Here is a 17748-nt window from a genome sequence, read left to right on the forward strand (position 1 = left end):
TGCAGAACACTCATTACCTTCATGAACAAAAATAAATCTATTTCTTAACAATGGAACATCTCAAGTTCCCAAATAGCAAACTCTAATCTGCCGTTAATTTTTCCTTAAAGCGCCGCAGATTTAGACTAAAATAAAAGCGACAGGAATGTTAAATAGAACGAAAAAAGGGAACCGAGGAAATAAACAGCCGTGAAGACAATCTGATGGAATGATGCATTCTGGCTTATTCTTCCACCCAGGTTCCGCTGGATGTCTTTAATAGGCTGACAGTTGCATTGGGATGGTTAATAAAACATTCAACACCGTATCTTCAGCCAATATAGAAATGCAAATCCCACTACAAATATATAATTCATCAGACAGTAATATTTAGTAGTAGCCAAATAATAACATCGCAGCTGGAAAATACAGAAAGCACGGCGACACTGCCACCCGCAGGGGATACGCAGGTACTGCCTCCCCAGGTTTTCCATATGTAACGTAAGAGTAATCATAAATAATGATCCCGCACTACACAGTCTGCAGCTAATGTGTATAAAGGAGCCAAAGAAAACATGATGGTTACAGTTCTAATGATAACGTTCTGGATGAAAAGCATTCGTCCATTAACAGATAGGATACAGTCGCGGTCGACAGGGTGGGAAGGTGGACAAAGTGTTAAATCCACAATTGGAAGGTTGACAATCAACACAAGTTTTTCACATTATTTTTTGTTTGCATGGCCGCCGAACACAAGGGTCATTACATCAAGCCCATTGAGTCAAGCATGACATTTCTCCTCACCCATGTCGCTCTCTGCTGTGGTGCTTCTAGCCCAGTGTGGTCTGTATTTCAGCAAAGGTATGCAGACCAAACAGGTGCTAGAAGCAACACAGAATATGACACCCCAGGCAGGGAAGTGGGACTGCCTGTGTTTTCAAAGACGCAGGGTGCTAGAATGAACACAATACAGAGATGGAATCTGTATATGAAAGGAACTTGCAGAGAGAAAGACTACGTCCGCTGCAACATAGCACTCCATATGCAGTCAGAGACTGTCGCACACAGATATACAACTATTGCTTACCGTGTTACTCAGCAGTCCCTGGTGCGTCCTAGCTGCATCGAAAAGGGACCCGGGTACATTGTCAGACCAAAAAGAACCCGAAAAAAATAGTGGAAAAATACGCCCAGCACCTGTCACGCATATAGGGACTGTTTGGCGCAACTGCAGCAATGATATAGAAGGACACATCTGTGCAGGCGATACATCGTAATATCATCTACACTGATGATAAAGGAGGAGTAACTGGGTGTTGTCACATGATCTAAGCTCAGAGAGGGCGCAATGGCGCAACTGAGAGCAGGGCCCAATTAGCCACAAGTGCAGACATATCTGTTTCCAAGCAATCATTGGTCAGCCAATAACATCTCCTGCTATATGGTTATATGCATACATACAGTAATATATATAATATGCAGCACTCAGAAGAGGACTAGACAACACCAAAGCTCAATCTAAAGGTAATCAGGGACTAAGGGGTTATTTTGGTTCACTCTTTCTTACAAATTCCTTCTTAGATGTACAAAACCATGTGCACTGCAGGTGGGGCAGATGTAACTTGTGCAGAGAGAATTAGATTTGGGTGGGGTATTACTTCAAAGTGAGATCTATATTGCAGTGTAGAAATAAAGCAGTCAGTATTTACCCTGCACAGAAACAAAATAACTCACCCAAATCTAATTCTCTCTGCACATTTTACATCTGCCCCCCTGCAGTGCACATGGTTTTGTCCATCTAAGAAGGAATCTGTCAGAAAGAGTGAACCAAAATAACCCCCAGTATCTGAACTTCATAGCCAAAGACAGAAACAGAACCTGATGTGAGTGTAACTACAGAAATTGGGGGGATGGAGTGTAGTAAAAGAAGGACAAGGTGTGCATGGGGGAAGTACGCAGAGTATAACATTGCTGTTAAACTAGACCTTGTGATTTAGAAACAGTGCAGGATACGGGTCATAAGGGCAGCTAAAACTAACAGCACTGGTAAATATATAATCACCACGCCATTAGTATACTATAACAATGTTATTGGTGGAGAAATAGAACACTAAAATAAGCAATGTTATACAGTATAAAGTAATGGTAAAAAGCACAAGCAGTGCAGGTAGGTTGAATTAATGGACTTACGCCTTTTTTCAACCTCACAAACTATGTTACTATGTCAAATAGGAATTTCCATGGAGTAGAGGTAAAATGACAGATGTATAAAAGACAAGAAGTGCACAAAATTAAAGTGGTAACCCCTAGCAATGGCACAGGAAGAAAGCTGGTGTCAGACGCAGGGTAACCTAATTTACATCAGTTCTTCAGTAGCACAGCGGTCTGATAGAATGTTCTCCTCCTGTGGGACTCTGGAATTACTCGGAATTATGGAATCAAAATCTAATGACACTTTAAACAAAAATACTGTGGACCTCTGAGCCTGCAGCCCAACATACACTGATTAAGTATCGTTACCGAGCATGTGCGATCATTAGTTACAGAGTACCCCAATACCCTCCCACTACAAAGGCTGGTAATAACAGTCTAGAACATTGGGAGAGTAGCATATCATCACTTAGGATATAAAATAAAGTTGTGACAATCCTAACTAGCTCAGCGCTATAGATCACTGGTGACACTTCTCTTCTGTAGGAAACTTTAAATGGCAGAACAGGGACCTCAGAATACAGAGACAGGAGTAACGGGAGGGGGGGGGGGGGGGAGAATACTCTGTGAGCCTAAAGGACCATACACACTGGCGACTTTGAGCTGAAAGTCGCTCAAACAAGCAGGTTTGAGCGGCTTTCATCCCCTCCAGTCCGTGGGGTCAGCCCCTCCAGCCACTACTGTCAATCACAGGATTACCAGGAAATACCCGGAGTATTCAGTGTTAACCTCTCTGTTCCTCTCGGTTATTATGTTCCATTACTCCATAAGGGTACATTTACTAAGATGGGCGTTCTATTGAAGATGGGATGTTTTCTGTGTTTTTTAGTTAAAAGCTAGTCACAATGATGGTTTAAGGGGCATGCACACAGGGCAGTGTTAGCCCAATTTCTAAGCAATGTGACTAAGTCGCTTAGAAATAAAGCACAGATCACTTTGTGTGTAGACACTATAGCGATAGTGATGCGCGGCTCCTGCGTCACCATCGCCCACAGAGATAGACAGTGCATGCAGGGCTTGTCTAGAAGCATTGCATGTGTGCAGCGATGTGTGCTGAGTGATTCATGCTTAGGCACCTCACTCAGCACCAGGGGGCTGAGTCCTCATCTGCTCCTTCCTCCGATCTCTGTCTTTGCAGTTTCCGCTGTCTATGTCCAGGAAGTTTGAAAAAGATCGTTTTGGTTTCACTTTCAGTTTAGTAATTCAGTCTGTTGAGTGTCCTCTAATGGTCACTGTTGGTGTTCAAAAAGATGTGGATGAGGTTGCAGGTGAGGAGGAGGTTGGGTAAAGGGGGATATTCAATCACCGGCTAGCATCTCCCTTCGGGGGAGATGGCCGCCGGGCCCTAGTCAATGCTGTCTTCCCAGACAGCCTTGAGCAGGGGATCTCGCAGAACGAGCCCGACTTCACAAGCAGTCGGGCTCGTTCTGCCGAGAACAGCCCGGAATTGATGAGCTCCTGGCAGTAGCTGGACTATTCCCGGACACTTCTCGCTCCGCGGCAGGCGGGACATTGAATCCCACCTGCGATTTCTCATTCGAGCTGACTGAGAACGGGACAAGGTCACGGCAGGACAGCCGTGACCCCACATTGAATACCCCCCTTAGTCTGCAGGGGAGGTTAGGGTTAGGCAACAGAAGATGGGGAGGTTGGGCTGCAGTGGAGGGGGAAGTTAGGCAGCAAGAGGGTTAGGGTTGCTTGCAGTATGGTGACCTCCGACATCCCGTACTAAACCCTATACACATGGGCTGTACAATAATAATAATCACCCAGTACTTGTCTATGTATTTATACAGTAACATAATGCCAGGACTCACAAAGTCAGCCTCCATCTTGCTCATCTCCTGCTTGTAGCTCCTCATCCGGTTGCTGTACATTCCTCGGCTCTGCGCAGGAATCTCCCGGACTTCCAAGTCCATTTGCTCCAACTGTAGAGACACAAATAAATGTGAGGTCAGGGGTCCGTCCATTCTATCAGCTGCATTGTCTGAGTGTGTCGTGGTTAGTATTGGATCCCTTAGCCTCCTAGTCATGGCAGGTCTGTGTTTAGTAACTGCATTGTCAGAGTGTGTCGTGGTTAGTATTGGATCCCTTAGCCTCCTAGTCATGGCAGGTCTGTGTTTAGTAACTGCATTGTCTAAGTGTGTCGTGGTTAGTATTGGATCCCTTAGCCTCCTAGTCATGGCAGGTCTGTGTTTAGTAACTGCATTGTCTGAGTGTGTCGTGGTTAGTATTGGATCCCTTAGCCTCCTAGTCATGGCAGGTCTGTGTTTAGTAACTGCATTGTCTGAGTGTGTCGTGGTTAGTATTGGATCCCTTAGCCTCCTAGTCATGGCAGGTCTGTGTTTAGTAACTGCATTGTCTGAGTGTGTCGTGTTTAGTATTGGATCCCTTAGCCTCCTAGTCATGGCAGGTCTGTGTTTAGTAACTGCATTGTCTGAGTGTGTCGTGGTTAGTATTGGATCCCTTAGCCTCCTAGTCATGGCAGGTCTGTGTTTAGTAACTGCATTGTCTGAGTGTGTCGTGGTTAGTATTGGATCCCTTAGCCTCCTAGTCATGGCAGGTCTGTGTTTAGTAACTGCATTGTCTGAGTGTGTCGTGGTTAGTATTGGATCCCTTAGCCTCCTAGTCATGGCAGGTCTGTGTTTAGTAACTGCATTGTCTGAGTGTGTCGTGTTTAGTATTGGATCCCTTAGCCTCCTAGTCATGGCAGGTCTGTGTTTAGTAACTGCATTGTCAGAGTGTGTCGTGGTTAGTATTGGATCCCTTAGCCTCCTAGTCATGGCAGGTCTGTGTTTAGTAACTGCATTGTCTGAGTGTGTAGTGGTTAGTACAGGTTGAGTATCCCGTATCCAAAATGCTCGGGACCAGGAGAATTTTGGATAATGGATTATTCCGTATTTCGGAATATTTTAATATTTCAATGATGTATTTTGAAGTATCTTGCATTTATGCTGTATAAACACATAATATACACACAAATATATTTTATTACCACATAAAATACACACAAACATATTTTAATTGTTCAAAAAACAAGGTTTCAAAACGTGAAACAAAATGTGTGTACTATCTCAGCACTGAATTTGAATGCCAAGCAATCATTGTCTTGCACATATATAGTGCCAGTTACATATCATGTCCCCAGTGATGCTGTTACATATGTCCCCAGTGAGTTTTTAGCAAAAAAAAAAATTTTTTTCACTTTCTGGAATGTCCGTATTTCGGAATAATTCGGATAACGGATATTCGGATACGGGATACTCGACCTGTATTGGATCCCTTGTAGTGGTTAGTATTGGATCCCTTAGCCTCCTAGTCATGGCAAGTCTGTGTTTAGTAACTGCATTGTCTGAGTGTGTAGTGGTTAGTATTGGATCCCTTGTAGTGGTTAGTATTGGATCCCTTGTAGTGGTTAGTGTTGGATCCCTTAGCCTCCTAGTCATGGCAGGTCTGTGTTTAGTAACTGTGCATCTTTGTAAGACCATGCTGCACTGCGGGTGGGGGAAATATAAAATATGAAGACAAATTTATTCCTTAGAGCGATGAATACAAACTTCAACATTGAAGGGTAAAAATAAAGCTTTTCCTTATCTGTTGGCTGCATGTAAAAGCAGATGGTATTTACCCTACATGCAAAAAATGTATGTATTTGCTTCATTGCATATCAGCTTGGTTTGGCCAGGTGCTATGTTGCTCTATCAAACTTTATTCTCAGATCTGAATGAGGCCACGAAGAACTGAAATTCAGTGTAATGTGTGCGCTAATTAGCTGGTATTCAATTATAGCATTACACCCCCTTAGGGATCACATTTCAAAAAAGCCCTGCTAAGGCTTAGGCCAGTGGTTCCCAAACTTTCTTGAACCACAACACCAGAATTAGAATTTTTTGAAGGCACCCCTGATCCAAAAGTTTCTTATTGAAAAGAAATTAAATTAAAGTGTGCTTAACAGTCACCCTTGGGTTCCATTATGTAGTGGACATAGTTGTGGGTCTAATTGTAGACATATATTTCATAATTGTCAGTCACCAGCTTTGGTTTGGTCTATCACTTTGAGCGTAAATAATTTTTGGATCATGGACCACAACCCGAAGCACCCTTTCATGTGTCCCCGAGGCACCCCAGGTCGACAAATAGGTTGAACAACAAATAGAAGGCAAGTGGATGAGGTCATGGAACGTCAAAACAAAAGATACCTTCCGGAAAAGTCCCAAATGTGACAATGAAACGCGTTGGGGGCTATCTGGACTTGCACCTTTGTGGACTGCCCCTTGTTTCTTTGGACACTAATTTGAGGTATTTTTGTGGTGGAGGCTCTTACATTGGGGACTTATCCCGAAGGTCTCTTTATCCCGAAGGTCTCTTGTTTTAACATTCCATGACACCATCCACTTGCCTTCTATTTGTTGTTGTTCTGTGACATTTGAGGTGATTCCATGTTTTTTAAAGGAATTTTTTAAAGGAATTTATTAAAAGTTTGTTTATTATCATCGTGGGTCGCCTGAAATTTCAAGTTAAAGATACCCAGATGTGCTTGATAACCGCATTTCGAACCGTGAGTTTTTGGTACGCTTAATAAAAGAAACCTCTATATATATATGTTTATCCATTTTTATGGAGTGAGTGAAAACGTACGTTTCATTCTTCCCTCCACCATTGGGTGAACTTGGTGAAGGTTACCAACGTCACAAAAGATACCTTTATAAGTTTTGTCTTAACACACTTCATTGTGAGTGTGGTACGTCTTGTGAAAACCACATTTTTACTTTTGTTCAAAAGAAAATCTTACACATTTATTTCTTCTCTTGATTTTTTCCGCATAACGCCTTCGATTTGGTGAGAACTTGAGAAGAAAGAAGAATAATTTCTAGATTTATGGACAGCGCTCTGGATAAATCCTAAAAAAAAATTCTACTCGTACTGTTGACCTAATGCTTGTGTCGACCTACCAACTATGTCAACCTTATGCATGTCAACCTATTTCAGGTGTCGAGATAAGCCATGTCAACCTTTTTTGAGTCGACCCAACAACCGTATAGCCCTAGTGGGTGGCTGAAAATAACTGTCACAGTTTCAAGACTACCCTGCACGTCACATGTTCCAGGTCACCGAGCAGGTGACATATGTCAGGTCACCCAGCAGGTGCACAAGGAGAATTCAGGAATGGGCACATTTTCCAGAGAACAATGGTGATGCATTGTAAATGGGCGGTGTTTTGTCACATAACTCCGTAACAAAGCCATCAATTACAAAGCCAACATTTTTCTGCAAATCTACGAAACAAGGGCCTAATTCAGCTTGGATTGCTAATTAGAGAATTCGCAACTTGAGTGATTATCGAATGACTATGCATACATATCGCTCGCATGAGTGAGGGGAAATATTGACTGAAAATTTATATATAGATCGTAAACGCAAAGCAAACACACATTTGATGACAGGAAGCCAGCGCTTCTGGGTGGAAATGGTTTCTGAGTCAGTTAGAAAAAAAAACACAGGCGTTCCCCGATGTTTTAAGGGTTAATCTCTGACGTCAGCGCCGGACTCGTTCAGCCTGTCTCAGTCGCAGATTTGTGCCAGAATCAGAGCTAATCACATTTGCAAAGACGGCAAATTATCTTTGATGCTCCGAGAATTGCGCATTGATCTGCGAGTGAAGAGCGGTGAGTGATGCTTTTGCATAAGACGTTTTTTCTGTCTGTATGGCTAGCAGCTGTCTACTCTCAGTCATCTGCAACTTCTCTTATTAGCGATCCGTACTGAATTAGGCCCCAAGACCTTTCATTTGGTATAGGATATCTTTACCTTTAAAACCTTGGCATATATACATACATACATACAATTTATACCACTTTCACACCAGCCTAGTCCCTTAGTTTTCTGGCGTGAGAGGGGAGAGATAGTGCGGGATTTCATTTATAGATGTATATATTAAATTGCCTTTACCATATCTCATATATTTAGCCAGACCTGTCACTCATCTCCTGTGTGTATAACGCTGGGCGGGGTTACAAGAGTGATTGACAGCATTATAAACACAAAGTTTCTGCCTTAGGACATCCCCCCCTAGGGATAGACCAGAGTTATACACATCCCCACCCCCTTGACATCACCTCCCCCCGCCCAGCCAGGGCTACAATACACACCCACCATGCACTATTACTCCACCAGCCCCCCTACCGCCAGCAGGTCTGCCTGCACCCCCCAATTGCTAACGGGTCTGCCCGCACCCAACACCCCCCCCCCAATGGGGGCTCATAGGGGGAGATGTGGCAAATCTTGGAGAGCCAATCAGCTCCTGTCATTTCTCAAACACAGCCTGTAACATGGCAGTTCAAAGGTCACTGGTTGATACTGTATCTCTCTCCACGTTTTCATACATTTCACCCTGGGGCATAGACATTCATTTAAATATGGTAATTTCTAGCATGCAACTTCTGCATGATCGCGTGATCAAAGAGAACGGTTCTAACATTTAATGACAAATAACAGTTTCTTCTACCTCTACATGCGGAACGTTCGCTATTTGTGCACTGAACATGTAGTAGTTGCTCGATCATTGACAATCAGACAAGTTATTTTTGGTTCACTGAAACCTGGTCAGGACGTCCTTAAAGCACCTGGGGACATTCCCCTGTACCAGCACTTTAGACAAACCACATTCCTTAACCCCCTGATCACTGTCCCAGCTGTAAGCATTGTGTGCACCTATATTAGGTCTTAGTCACACCTAAATAAGAGCTCATTCACCAGGAGATACCTAAAGAGAAGCAAAAACAGCACTACAGGTACCAGCACTCCCTGCCACATACAGCAGACATGATACAGCCCCGCAGCTGTAAGCAGAAGTCATGCATGACGATAGGTTACTTGGTTCTACAGAACTGGGCATCTGTATATAGTGCAGGAGTAGGCTGCACTCTCAGTGATGTCACTGGCTTCTAGTGACTGGATAGGCTGCACTCTCAGTGATGTCACTGGTTACCAGCAAATGGATAGGCTGCACTCTCAGTGATGTCACTGGTTACCAGCAAATGGATATGCTGCACTCTCAGTGATGTCACTGGTTACAGCAAATGGATAGGCTGCACTCTCAGTGATGTCACTGGCTCCCAGCTCATTTTAATGTGAGAGTTGGAACTATTAGTAGGGGACACTGTTACTCAGAATGGACAATTCTCAATGAATTATTGAATGGAGGACACAATAACAGAACAGCAGGTATCATCCACCCCCAGCCAGTAACATACTCACCAGCTCCTTGGCTTCTTCTAGCTGCTTTTCCACAGCCGCCACCATCTGCTTCTTTTCATCTAAAACAATGCAACACAAATGTACAGAGACAGCTACAGGTACAGTATATCCACATCAGATTAATGTAAGCAGACACACAAAGGGCCTGACTACACATACACATACACAGTAATAATCTACTACCGCTCTATGCCGGTGTAACCCAGGCGCATATACTACCGCTCTATGCCGGTGTAACCCAGGCACATACACTACTGCTCTCTCCCTGTGTAACACAGGCACATACACTACCGCTCTCTCCCAGTGTAACCAGGCACATACACTACTGCTTTCTCCTGGTGTAACCTACGCACATACACTACCGCTCTCTCCCAGTGTAACCAGGCACATACACTACTGCTCTCTCCCGATGTAACCCAGGCGCATATACTACTGCTCTCTCCCGGTGTATCCCAGGCACATATACCACTGCTCTCTCCTGCTGTAACCCAGGCACATATACTACTGCTCTCTCCTGCTGTAACCCAGGCACATATACTACTGCTCTCTCCCTGTGTAACATAGGCACATACACTACCGCTCTCTCCCGCTGTAACCCAGGCACATATACCACTGCTCTCTCCCGATGTAACCCAGGCGCATATACCACTGCTCTCTCCCGGTGTATCCCAGGCACATATACCACTGCTCTCTCCTGCTGTAACCCAGGCACATATACTACTGCTCTCTCCTGCTGTAACCCAGGCACATATACTACTGCTCTCTCCCTGTGTAACATAGGCACATACACTACCGCTCTCTCCCGCTGTAACCCAGGCACATATACTACTGCTCTCTCCCGATGTAACCCAGGCACATATACTACTGCTCTCTCCCGGTGTATCCCAGGCACATATACCACTGCTCTCTCCTGGTGTAACCCAGGCACATATACTACTGCTCTCTCCCGGTGTAACCCAGGCGCATATACTACTGCTCTCTCCCGGTGTAACCCAGGCGCATATACTACCGCTCTCCTGATCCTCAGTCCTCCCCACTCACAGTACTAGTGACACTCAGTCCCCCCACTCACACAGTACTAGTGATACACAGTCCCCCCCACTCACACAGTACTAGTGACACTCAGACCCCCCCACTCACACAGTACTAGTGACACTCAGTCCCCCCACTCACACAGTACTAGTGACACAGTCCCCCCCCACTCACACAGTACTAGTGACACTCAGTCCCCCCACTCACAGTACTAGTGACACTCAGACCCCCCACTCACAGTACTAGTGACACTCAGTCCCCCCCACTCACACAGTACTAGTGACACTCAGTCCCCCCACTCACACATTACTAATGACACTCAGTCCCCCACTCTCACAGTATTAGTGACACTCAGTCCCCCCACTCACAATACTAGTGACACTCAGTCCCCCCACTCACAATACTAGTGACACTCAGTCCCCCCTCTCACAGTACTAGTGACACTCAGTCCCCCCCACTCACAGTACTAGTGACACTCAGTCCCCCCCACTCACAGTACTAGTGACACTCAGTCCCCCCCACTCACAGTACTAGTGACACTCAGTCCCCCCCACTCACAGTACTAGTGACACTCAGTCCCCCCCACTCACAGTACTAGTGACACTCAGTCCCCCCCACTCACAGTACTAGTGACACTCAGTCCCCCCACTCACAGTATTAGTGACACTCAGTCCCCCCACTCTCACAGTACTAGTGACACTCAGTCCCCCCCACTCACAGTACTAGTGACACTCAGTCCCCCCCACTCACAGTACTAGTGACACTCAGTCCCCCCACTCACAGTATGAGTGACACTCAGTCCCCCCACTCACAGTATAAGTGACACTCAGTCCCCCCACTCACAGTATGAGTGACACTCAGTCCCCCCCACTCACAGTACTAGTGACACTCAGTCCCCCCCACTCACAGTACTAGTGACACTCAGTCCCCCCACTCACAGTATTAGTGACACTCAGTCCCCCCACTCTCACAGTACTAGTGACACTCAGTCCCCCACACTCACAGTACTAGTGACACTCAGTCCCCCCACTCACAGTATTAGTGACACTCAGTCCCCCCACTCTCACAGTACTAGTGACACTCAGTCCCCCCCACTCACAGTATTAGTGACACTCAGTCCCCCCACTCTCACAGTACTAGTGACACTCAGTCCCCCCACTCACACAGTACTAGTGACACTCAGTCCCCCCCACTCACAGTATTAGTGATACACTCAGTCCCCCCACTCTGACAGTACTAGTGACACTCAGTCCCCCCACTCACAGTACTAGTGACACTCAGTCCCCCCACTCACACAGTACTAGTGACACGCAGTCCCCCCACTCACACAGTACTAGTGACACTCAGTCCCCCCCACTCACACAGTACTAGTGACACTCAGTCCCCCCACCAGCAGCCGGCGTTACCTGCGGATAGTTTGGGGATCTTCCCGATCCGGCCGGTGATCTCCGCGGTGAGAACCCCATAGTCCTGCTCGTACCCCTGGAACTCGGCGGACATGTTTATTACTCAGTGTGTGTGACACCCGGAAGTCCATCCAGCCACTTCCGCCCCGTCCAACAGGGCTTCCCGGCGCCCCTAGTTACCGACACTTCCTTAGCGACCGACACTTCCGTGGTTACCGGCACTTCCTTAGCAACCACAGTCACTCCCCGGATCTAAGTGACAGCGGCCCCGACTCATGTGAGAGAGGACTACTACTCCCAGCACGCCCGGCAGTCCTGCGGGAGAGAGCCCCGGCGTGCACGGTATCCCTCGGTGCCGGTGATCTCTCCGCCCAGTGTTGACGTCAGAGGGAGCAGGGAATGCTGGGAGAGGGGTGATGGCTGGTTCTTACCGTACTATGCAACACAGGTATGTGGTGGCCCTGTGTGGTAGAGGTGACCCTGTGTGGTAGGAGAGGGGGAGCTGTTACCCTGTGTGTTGGGAGGGAGGGGGGCTTAGAGGTGACCCTGTGTGGTAGGGGAGGGGGAGTGGTTGACCCTGCATGGTAGAGGAGGGTTAGGTATACTATACCCTGTCCCTGTGTGGTAAAGAAGGGGATGCAGTTGACCCTGTGTGGTAAAGAAGGGGATGCAGTTGACCCTGTGTGGTAAAGAAGGGGGAGCAGTTGACCTTGCGTGGTAGGGGAGGGGGTGAGTTTGACCCTGTGTGGTAGGGTAGGGTGTGCAGTTGACCCTGTGTGGTAGATAAGCGAGTCTGGTTGACCCTGTGTGGTAGGGCCCGGGGAAGGGGTGAGTTTGACCCTGTGTGGTAGGGGAGGGGGTGTGGTTGACCCTATGTGGTAGAGGAGGGGGAGCAGTTGACCCTGTGTGGTAAAGAAGGGGGAGCAGTTGACTTTGCGTGGTAGGGGAGGGGGTGATTTTGACCCTGTGTGGTAGGGTAGGGTGTGCAGTTGACCCTGTGTGGTAGATAAGGGGGTCCGGTTGACCCTGTGTGGTAGGGGAAGGGGTGAGTTTGACCCTGTGTGGTAGGGGAGGGGATGTGGTTGACCCTGTGTGGTAGGGGAGGGGGTGCGGTTGACCCTGTGTGGTAGGGGACGGGGTGCGGTTGACCCTGTGTGGTAGGGGACGGGGTGCGGTTGACTCTGTGTGGTAGGTTAGGGGGTGCGGTTGACCCTGTGTGGTAGGTTAGGGGGTGCGATTGACCTTGTGTGGTAGGTTAGGGGGTGCGGTTGACCCTGTGTGGTAGAGGAGTGGGGGAGAAGTAACCCTGTGTGGTAGGGGAGGGGGTGCGGTTGACCCTGTGTGGTAGGCTAGGGGGTGCGGTTGACCCTGTGTGGTAGGGGAGGGGTGCGGTTGACCCTGTGTGGTAGGGGAGGGGTGCGGTTGACCCTGTGTGGTAGGGTGGGGGAGAAGTAACCCTGTGTGGTAGGGGAGGGAGTGCGGTTGACCCTGTGTGGTAGGGATCAGTGGCCAGGTTGATGGGAAGCGATGGCTAGCTTGGTTAGGGGGAATGGTGAACCAGGTGGTGGGGGGCAGCTAATGTGGTGGACTGCTGGGCTGGTAGTGGGACTAGTGGTTGGTGTGTTAAGGGGCCAATAACCTGTGTGGTACTGGCCAGCTGGTTATAAGCATGAAAATGGTACAGGCACATGAGGTACTTCCATGTCACTGGAGAGGTGTTCCCAGGGGGCATGATTGAGGGACTACTTGATGCACTTACGACAGTTGATTGGAATTTTGTAATGTTTATGTTATACATATTTCCCTACATAACACAGAACCTGTTTTACTGACGCTACCTGATATCACAGATAAAGTAACAAGGAACAGCCGGCATCGCTTTGTGGCAAGCCTTAGTTTTACAGTTCTAAAAAAAATGGCGTCTAAACATCTGTGTGACATAACTGGAGCAGTGCCCTACATTGGGAATATCTCCTCTCACCCATGGGTTGTTATCTCAGAGATTAATGATACACATTTACACACATGCAGAGCTGGCTAAGTTGCAGCTGTGTAGAGGAAGATATCTTCCTACCCACACAAGACTTCCTGTCTCTGCTCCCATTGAAGAACACTGCCCACAGCCGCACCCAAGCCTGGATAGTCGGATCCTTTCTGTCTCATTACAGCTGCTGGCTGCTTTCTGTTACAGGCGCAGATGGAGTTAACCTAGACGGCGTGAATTGTAAATGAGTCAGTCCTGTCTCTTACTCTTATGCTGCTTTCCCACTGCCTACACGGGTAAAGACCCGTTTTTTTTAAACGGGTCTTTAAACGGGTAAGAGCCATAAAGACTCTTTCCCACTGCAGCTTTTAAACGGTAAATTACCGTTTAAAAGCTGTTTTTGTCACATTCACACTTACCCGTTTAAAAACCCGTTTAAGCAGTGTAAAGATAGGGGGGGGGGAGAATTTAAAAAAAAAAACGGCGTGGGGTCCCCCCCACTGCCGAAACCAGCACCAGGCTGAAGGAGCCGGGGCTGGTAATAAAAAATCAGGAAACCCGACAAATAGGGGTTCCCTGATTTTTTACAACCAGCCCCAGGCTCCAGGTCCGGGGCTGGTTCCCAAAATACGGGGGACAAAATGACTAGGGGTCCCCCGTATTTTAAGAACCAGCCCCAGGCACAACCAGCCAGCAGGGTAATGCCACAGCCGGGGGACACTTATAATATAAGTTCCCGCGGCCAAAGCATTAACCCTACCGACCAGTCAGCCTGGCCAGGGGCCCTGGGGGAGTGGGGACCCCCCCAATAAAGGGGTCCCCCCCCTCCAGGACTTACCTGACCAGGCTGAAGCCTGGTGCTGTCCCCGGTGACCCTGGAGCGGTGGTCACCGGGCTGATGGTATTGTGTAAAAAATAGAATAAAAACCATTGTCTTTTACTGGTGAACTATGAGTCCCAGCAAGCCTCCCCCGCAAGCTGGGACTTGGAGAACCACAAGTCCCAGCCTGCGGGGCATTAAAGGGCCCGCTGGGTCTTGTAGTTCCACAGTAAAAGAAAGAGTTAAATAAACACACTGACACACGTGAAAAATAAAAGTTTAATACATACATAACACATACATACTGATACTTACCTATCTTGAGCCCGTAGGTAGCCCTGGTCCTGATGTCCTGGTCCGTGTCGGCGTCTGTATCCAGTCGGCATCCCTGTCGGCGACGGCGTCGGCGGTCCGGAGTCCGAAGAAATCCATTTGGGAAGCTGTGGAAGGAAATCCTACTCACCTGTCCCAGCGCGACGTAGTCCAGGTAAGGTCTTTGCAAAAAAAACAAACCGACACCCGAACCAGACCGGACTGACGGAAACGCACGTGTGTTTGTTTACATCGTGCGGCTCCGCCTCCCGAATGCCGCTATTGGCCGCCTTGCGGCCTAGCGGCTCCTGATTGGCCGCAAGGCGGCCAATAGCGGCATTCGGGGGCGGAGCCGCACGATGTAAACACACCGTGTGGCTCTCTGCCTGTCCGCTTGGTTCGGGTGTTCGGTTTGTTTTTTTTGCAAAGACCTTACCTGGACTACGTCGCGCTGGGACAGGTGAGTAGGATTTCCTTCCACAGCTTCCCAAATGGATTTCTTCGGACTCCGGACCGCCGACGCCGTCGCCGACAGGGATGCCGACTGGATACAGACGCCGACACGGACCAGGACATCAGGACCAGGGCTACCTACGGGCTCAAGATAGGTAAGTATCAGTATGTATGTGTTATGTATGTATTAAACTTTTATTTTTCACGTGTGTCAGTGTGTTTATTTAACTCTTTCTTTTACTGTGGAACTACAAGACCCAGCGGGCCCTTTAATGCCCCGCAGGCTGGGACTTGTGGTTCTCCAAGTCCCAGCTTGCGGGGGAGGCTTGCTGGGACTCATAGTTCACCAGTAAAAGACAATGGTTTTTATTCTATTTTTTACACAATACCATCAGCCCGGTGACCACCGCTCCAGGGTCACCGGGGACAGCACCAGGCTTCAGCCTGGTCAGGTAAGTCCTGGAGGGGGGGGACCCCTTTATTGGGGGGGTCCCCACTCCCCCAGGGCCCCTGGCCAGGCTGACTGGTCGGTAGGGTTAATGCTTTGGCCGCGGGAACTTATATCATAAGTGTCCCCCGGCTGTGGCATTACCCTGCTGGCTGGTTGTGCCTGGGGCTGGTTCTTAAAATACGGGGGACCCCTAGTCATTTTGTCCCCCGTATTTTGGGAACCAGCCCCGGACCTGGAGCCTGGGGCTGGTTGTAAAAAATCAGGGAACCCCTATTTGTCGGGTTTCCTGATTTTTTATTACCAGCCCCGGCTCCTTCAGCCTGGTGCTGGTTTCGGCAGTGGGGGGGGACCCCATGCCGGTTTTTTTTTTAACGGGTAAAGGGCTACCCCTTTCCCACTGCCGAAAAAACGGCTATTACACGGTAAAAACACTGCTTTTTACACGGGTAACAAAAACCGGTATTTGTTACCCGTGTAAAGCAACCTGGAGCTTTCCCACTGCAGCTCTAGCCGTTTAAAAAGGCTAAAAAAACGGCATTTACACGTGTAAAGCCTGCAGTGGGAAAGGGGTATTAGTAATGTATAATTATCCCTGTTTTCTGTTAAACTGCAGGTTGGTCCCAAAGTTAATCTGCATCATTATTCAATGTCTGCTTTAAGAACAAATAAACTGTGTTAAATATATGGCTTTCCCGTCACTCCCACAAGCTAGAGAAGACTTTCTCCCCAAACCAGAGCAAACCTAGTGTGTTATCCGGCCGCAGCGCGGGGAGGACCTAGTTCTAAGTCTGGACAGTTAATGAATGGTTTTAGAACTGTATTTAAATGTTCTGTTTGGATGTTATTTGGAGTCGAACCACGTAAGTAATTGTGTCACTGTGGGTTATTTTACAGCCGGGATGCTTGTTCCTGAAAGTATGGAAAGCCAGCATGGCCATCTGACGTCGGACCTGAGGACGGAGACCCAGGCTCTTGGGAAGAACGCTCCTTCCATGGGAAACATGGCTAAACTGGACTCCGTTGTTAATTTTGAAACTTTGCGGGAGTTGAGGAGACTCTGCCACTGGGGGCCGATCATCGCCCTCGGAGTTATTATAATATGTTCTATAGTGGCGGTCTTAGACTCTGTCCTCTGGTACTGGCCTCTCGATACCCCGGGAAGCAGCCTGAACTTCCTGGCACTTATTAACTGGACCGTGATGATTCTTTACAACTACTTCAATGCAATGTTCATTGGACCAGGGTTTGTTCCTGCGGGATGGAAGCCGGTAAGAGGAGCCTGTTGCCTTGGCTGATGCTGGGTCCTAGAAGTCTCCCTTCCAGACGGGAAAGTCTCCTCCTCTTAGAGATTTCCGTTCCCACCTGTATATGTTCCTGTGCAGCTATTACTACCTCTTTTGGGCCTGTATACAGCTTAAAACAAACTTTTAACAATGTAGACACAGTGGGGGAAATTTACCAAGATGGGAGTTCCATTATTTTCTAGAACAGTGGTTCTTAACTTCGGTCCTCAGGACCCCCACACAGTTCATGTTTTTCAGGTCACCTGTGCATTTTTATAATGTGACAGTTGGTGATACAGAGGGCAGCTGCTGGTGACCCTGGAAAACGTGCACTGTGTGGGGGTCCCGAGGACCGGGGGTTGAGAACCACTGTTCTAGAAGGTGCTTAATAAATAAGCAGATTCTGATTGGTAGCCTATAGCAACATCCCATGTGACATACAACTCTCATGTTAGTAAATTTCCCCCAGTGTGTGGATCATAGGATAGGACCGTGTTTAGGTCGACATTTGCTAGAACTACCTTGGGAAATGGTTGACTTGAGTTTTTCACAGGTTTTTT

The 17748-nt window shown here is 47.8% G+C and overlaps 2 protein-coding genes across 5 annotated transcripts in view; one reads left to right on the plus strand and one right to left on the minus strand.

The window, feature by feature from the left end:
- The window catches only part of VTI1A (vesicle transport through interaction with t-SNAREs 1A), a 351752-nt gene extending 339458 nt beyond the window's left edge, over nucleotides 1-12294 (minus strand). The window contains exons 1-3 of one of the 4 annotated variants that reach the window (XM_083149815.1): nucleotides 11886-12294; nucleotides 9448-9506; nucleotides 4008-4118 (exon numbers count right to left, since the gene is read on the minus strand). In XM_083149815.1, the coding sequence (XP_083005941.1) occupies nucleotides 4008-4118; nucleotides 9448-9506; nucleotides 11886-11979 (264 nt within the window). In that variant the 5' untranslated portion in view covers nucleotides 11980-12294. The remainder of the gene's footprint in view (nucleotides 1-4007; nucleotides 4119-9447; nucleotides 9507-11885) is intronic. The other 3 variants (XM_083149817.1, XM_083149813.1, XM_083149814.1) reach the window with 3 other exon arrangements.
- The window catches only part of ZDHHC6 (zDHHC palmitoyltransferase 6), a 40067-nt gene continuing 34398 nt past the window's right edge, over nucleotides 12080-17748 (plus strand). Inside the window, exons 1-2 of the mRNA XM_083149812.1 lie at nucleotides 12080-12333; nucleotides 16800-17173. Of these exons, the coding sequence (XP_083005938.1) occupies nucleotides 16805-17173 (369 nt within the window). The 5' untranslated portion in view covers nucleotides 12080-12333; nucleotides 16800-16804. The remainder of the gene's footprint in view (nucleotides 12334-16799; nucleotides 17174-17748) is intronic.

Source organism: Crinia signifera, chromosome 6 (assembly GCF_055691185.1).
Source record: "Crinia signifera chromosome 6, ASM5569118v1, whole genome shotgun sequence".
In the NCBI taxonomy this organism is placed as follows: domain Eukaryota; kingdom Metazoa; phylum Chordata; class Amphibia; order Anura; family Myobatrachidae; genus Crinia; species Crinia signifera.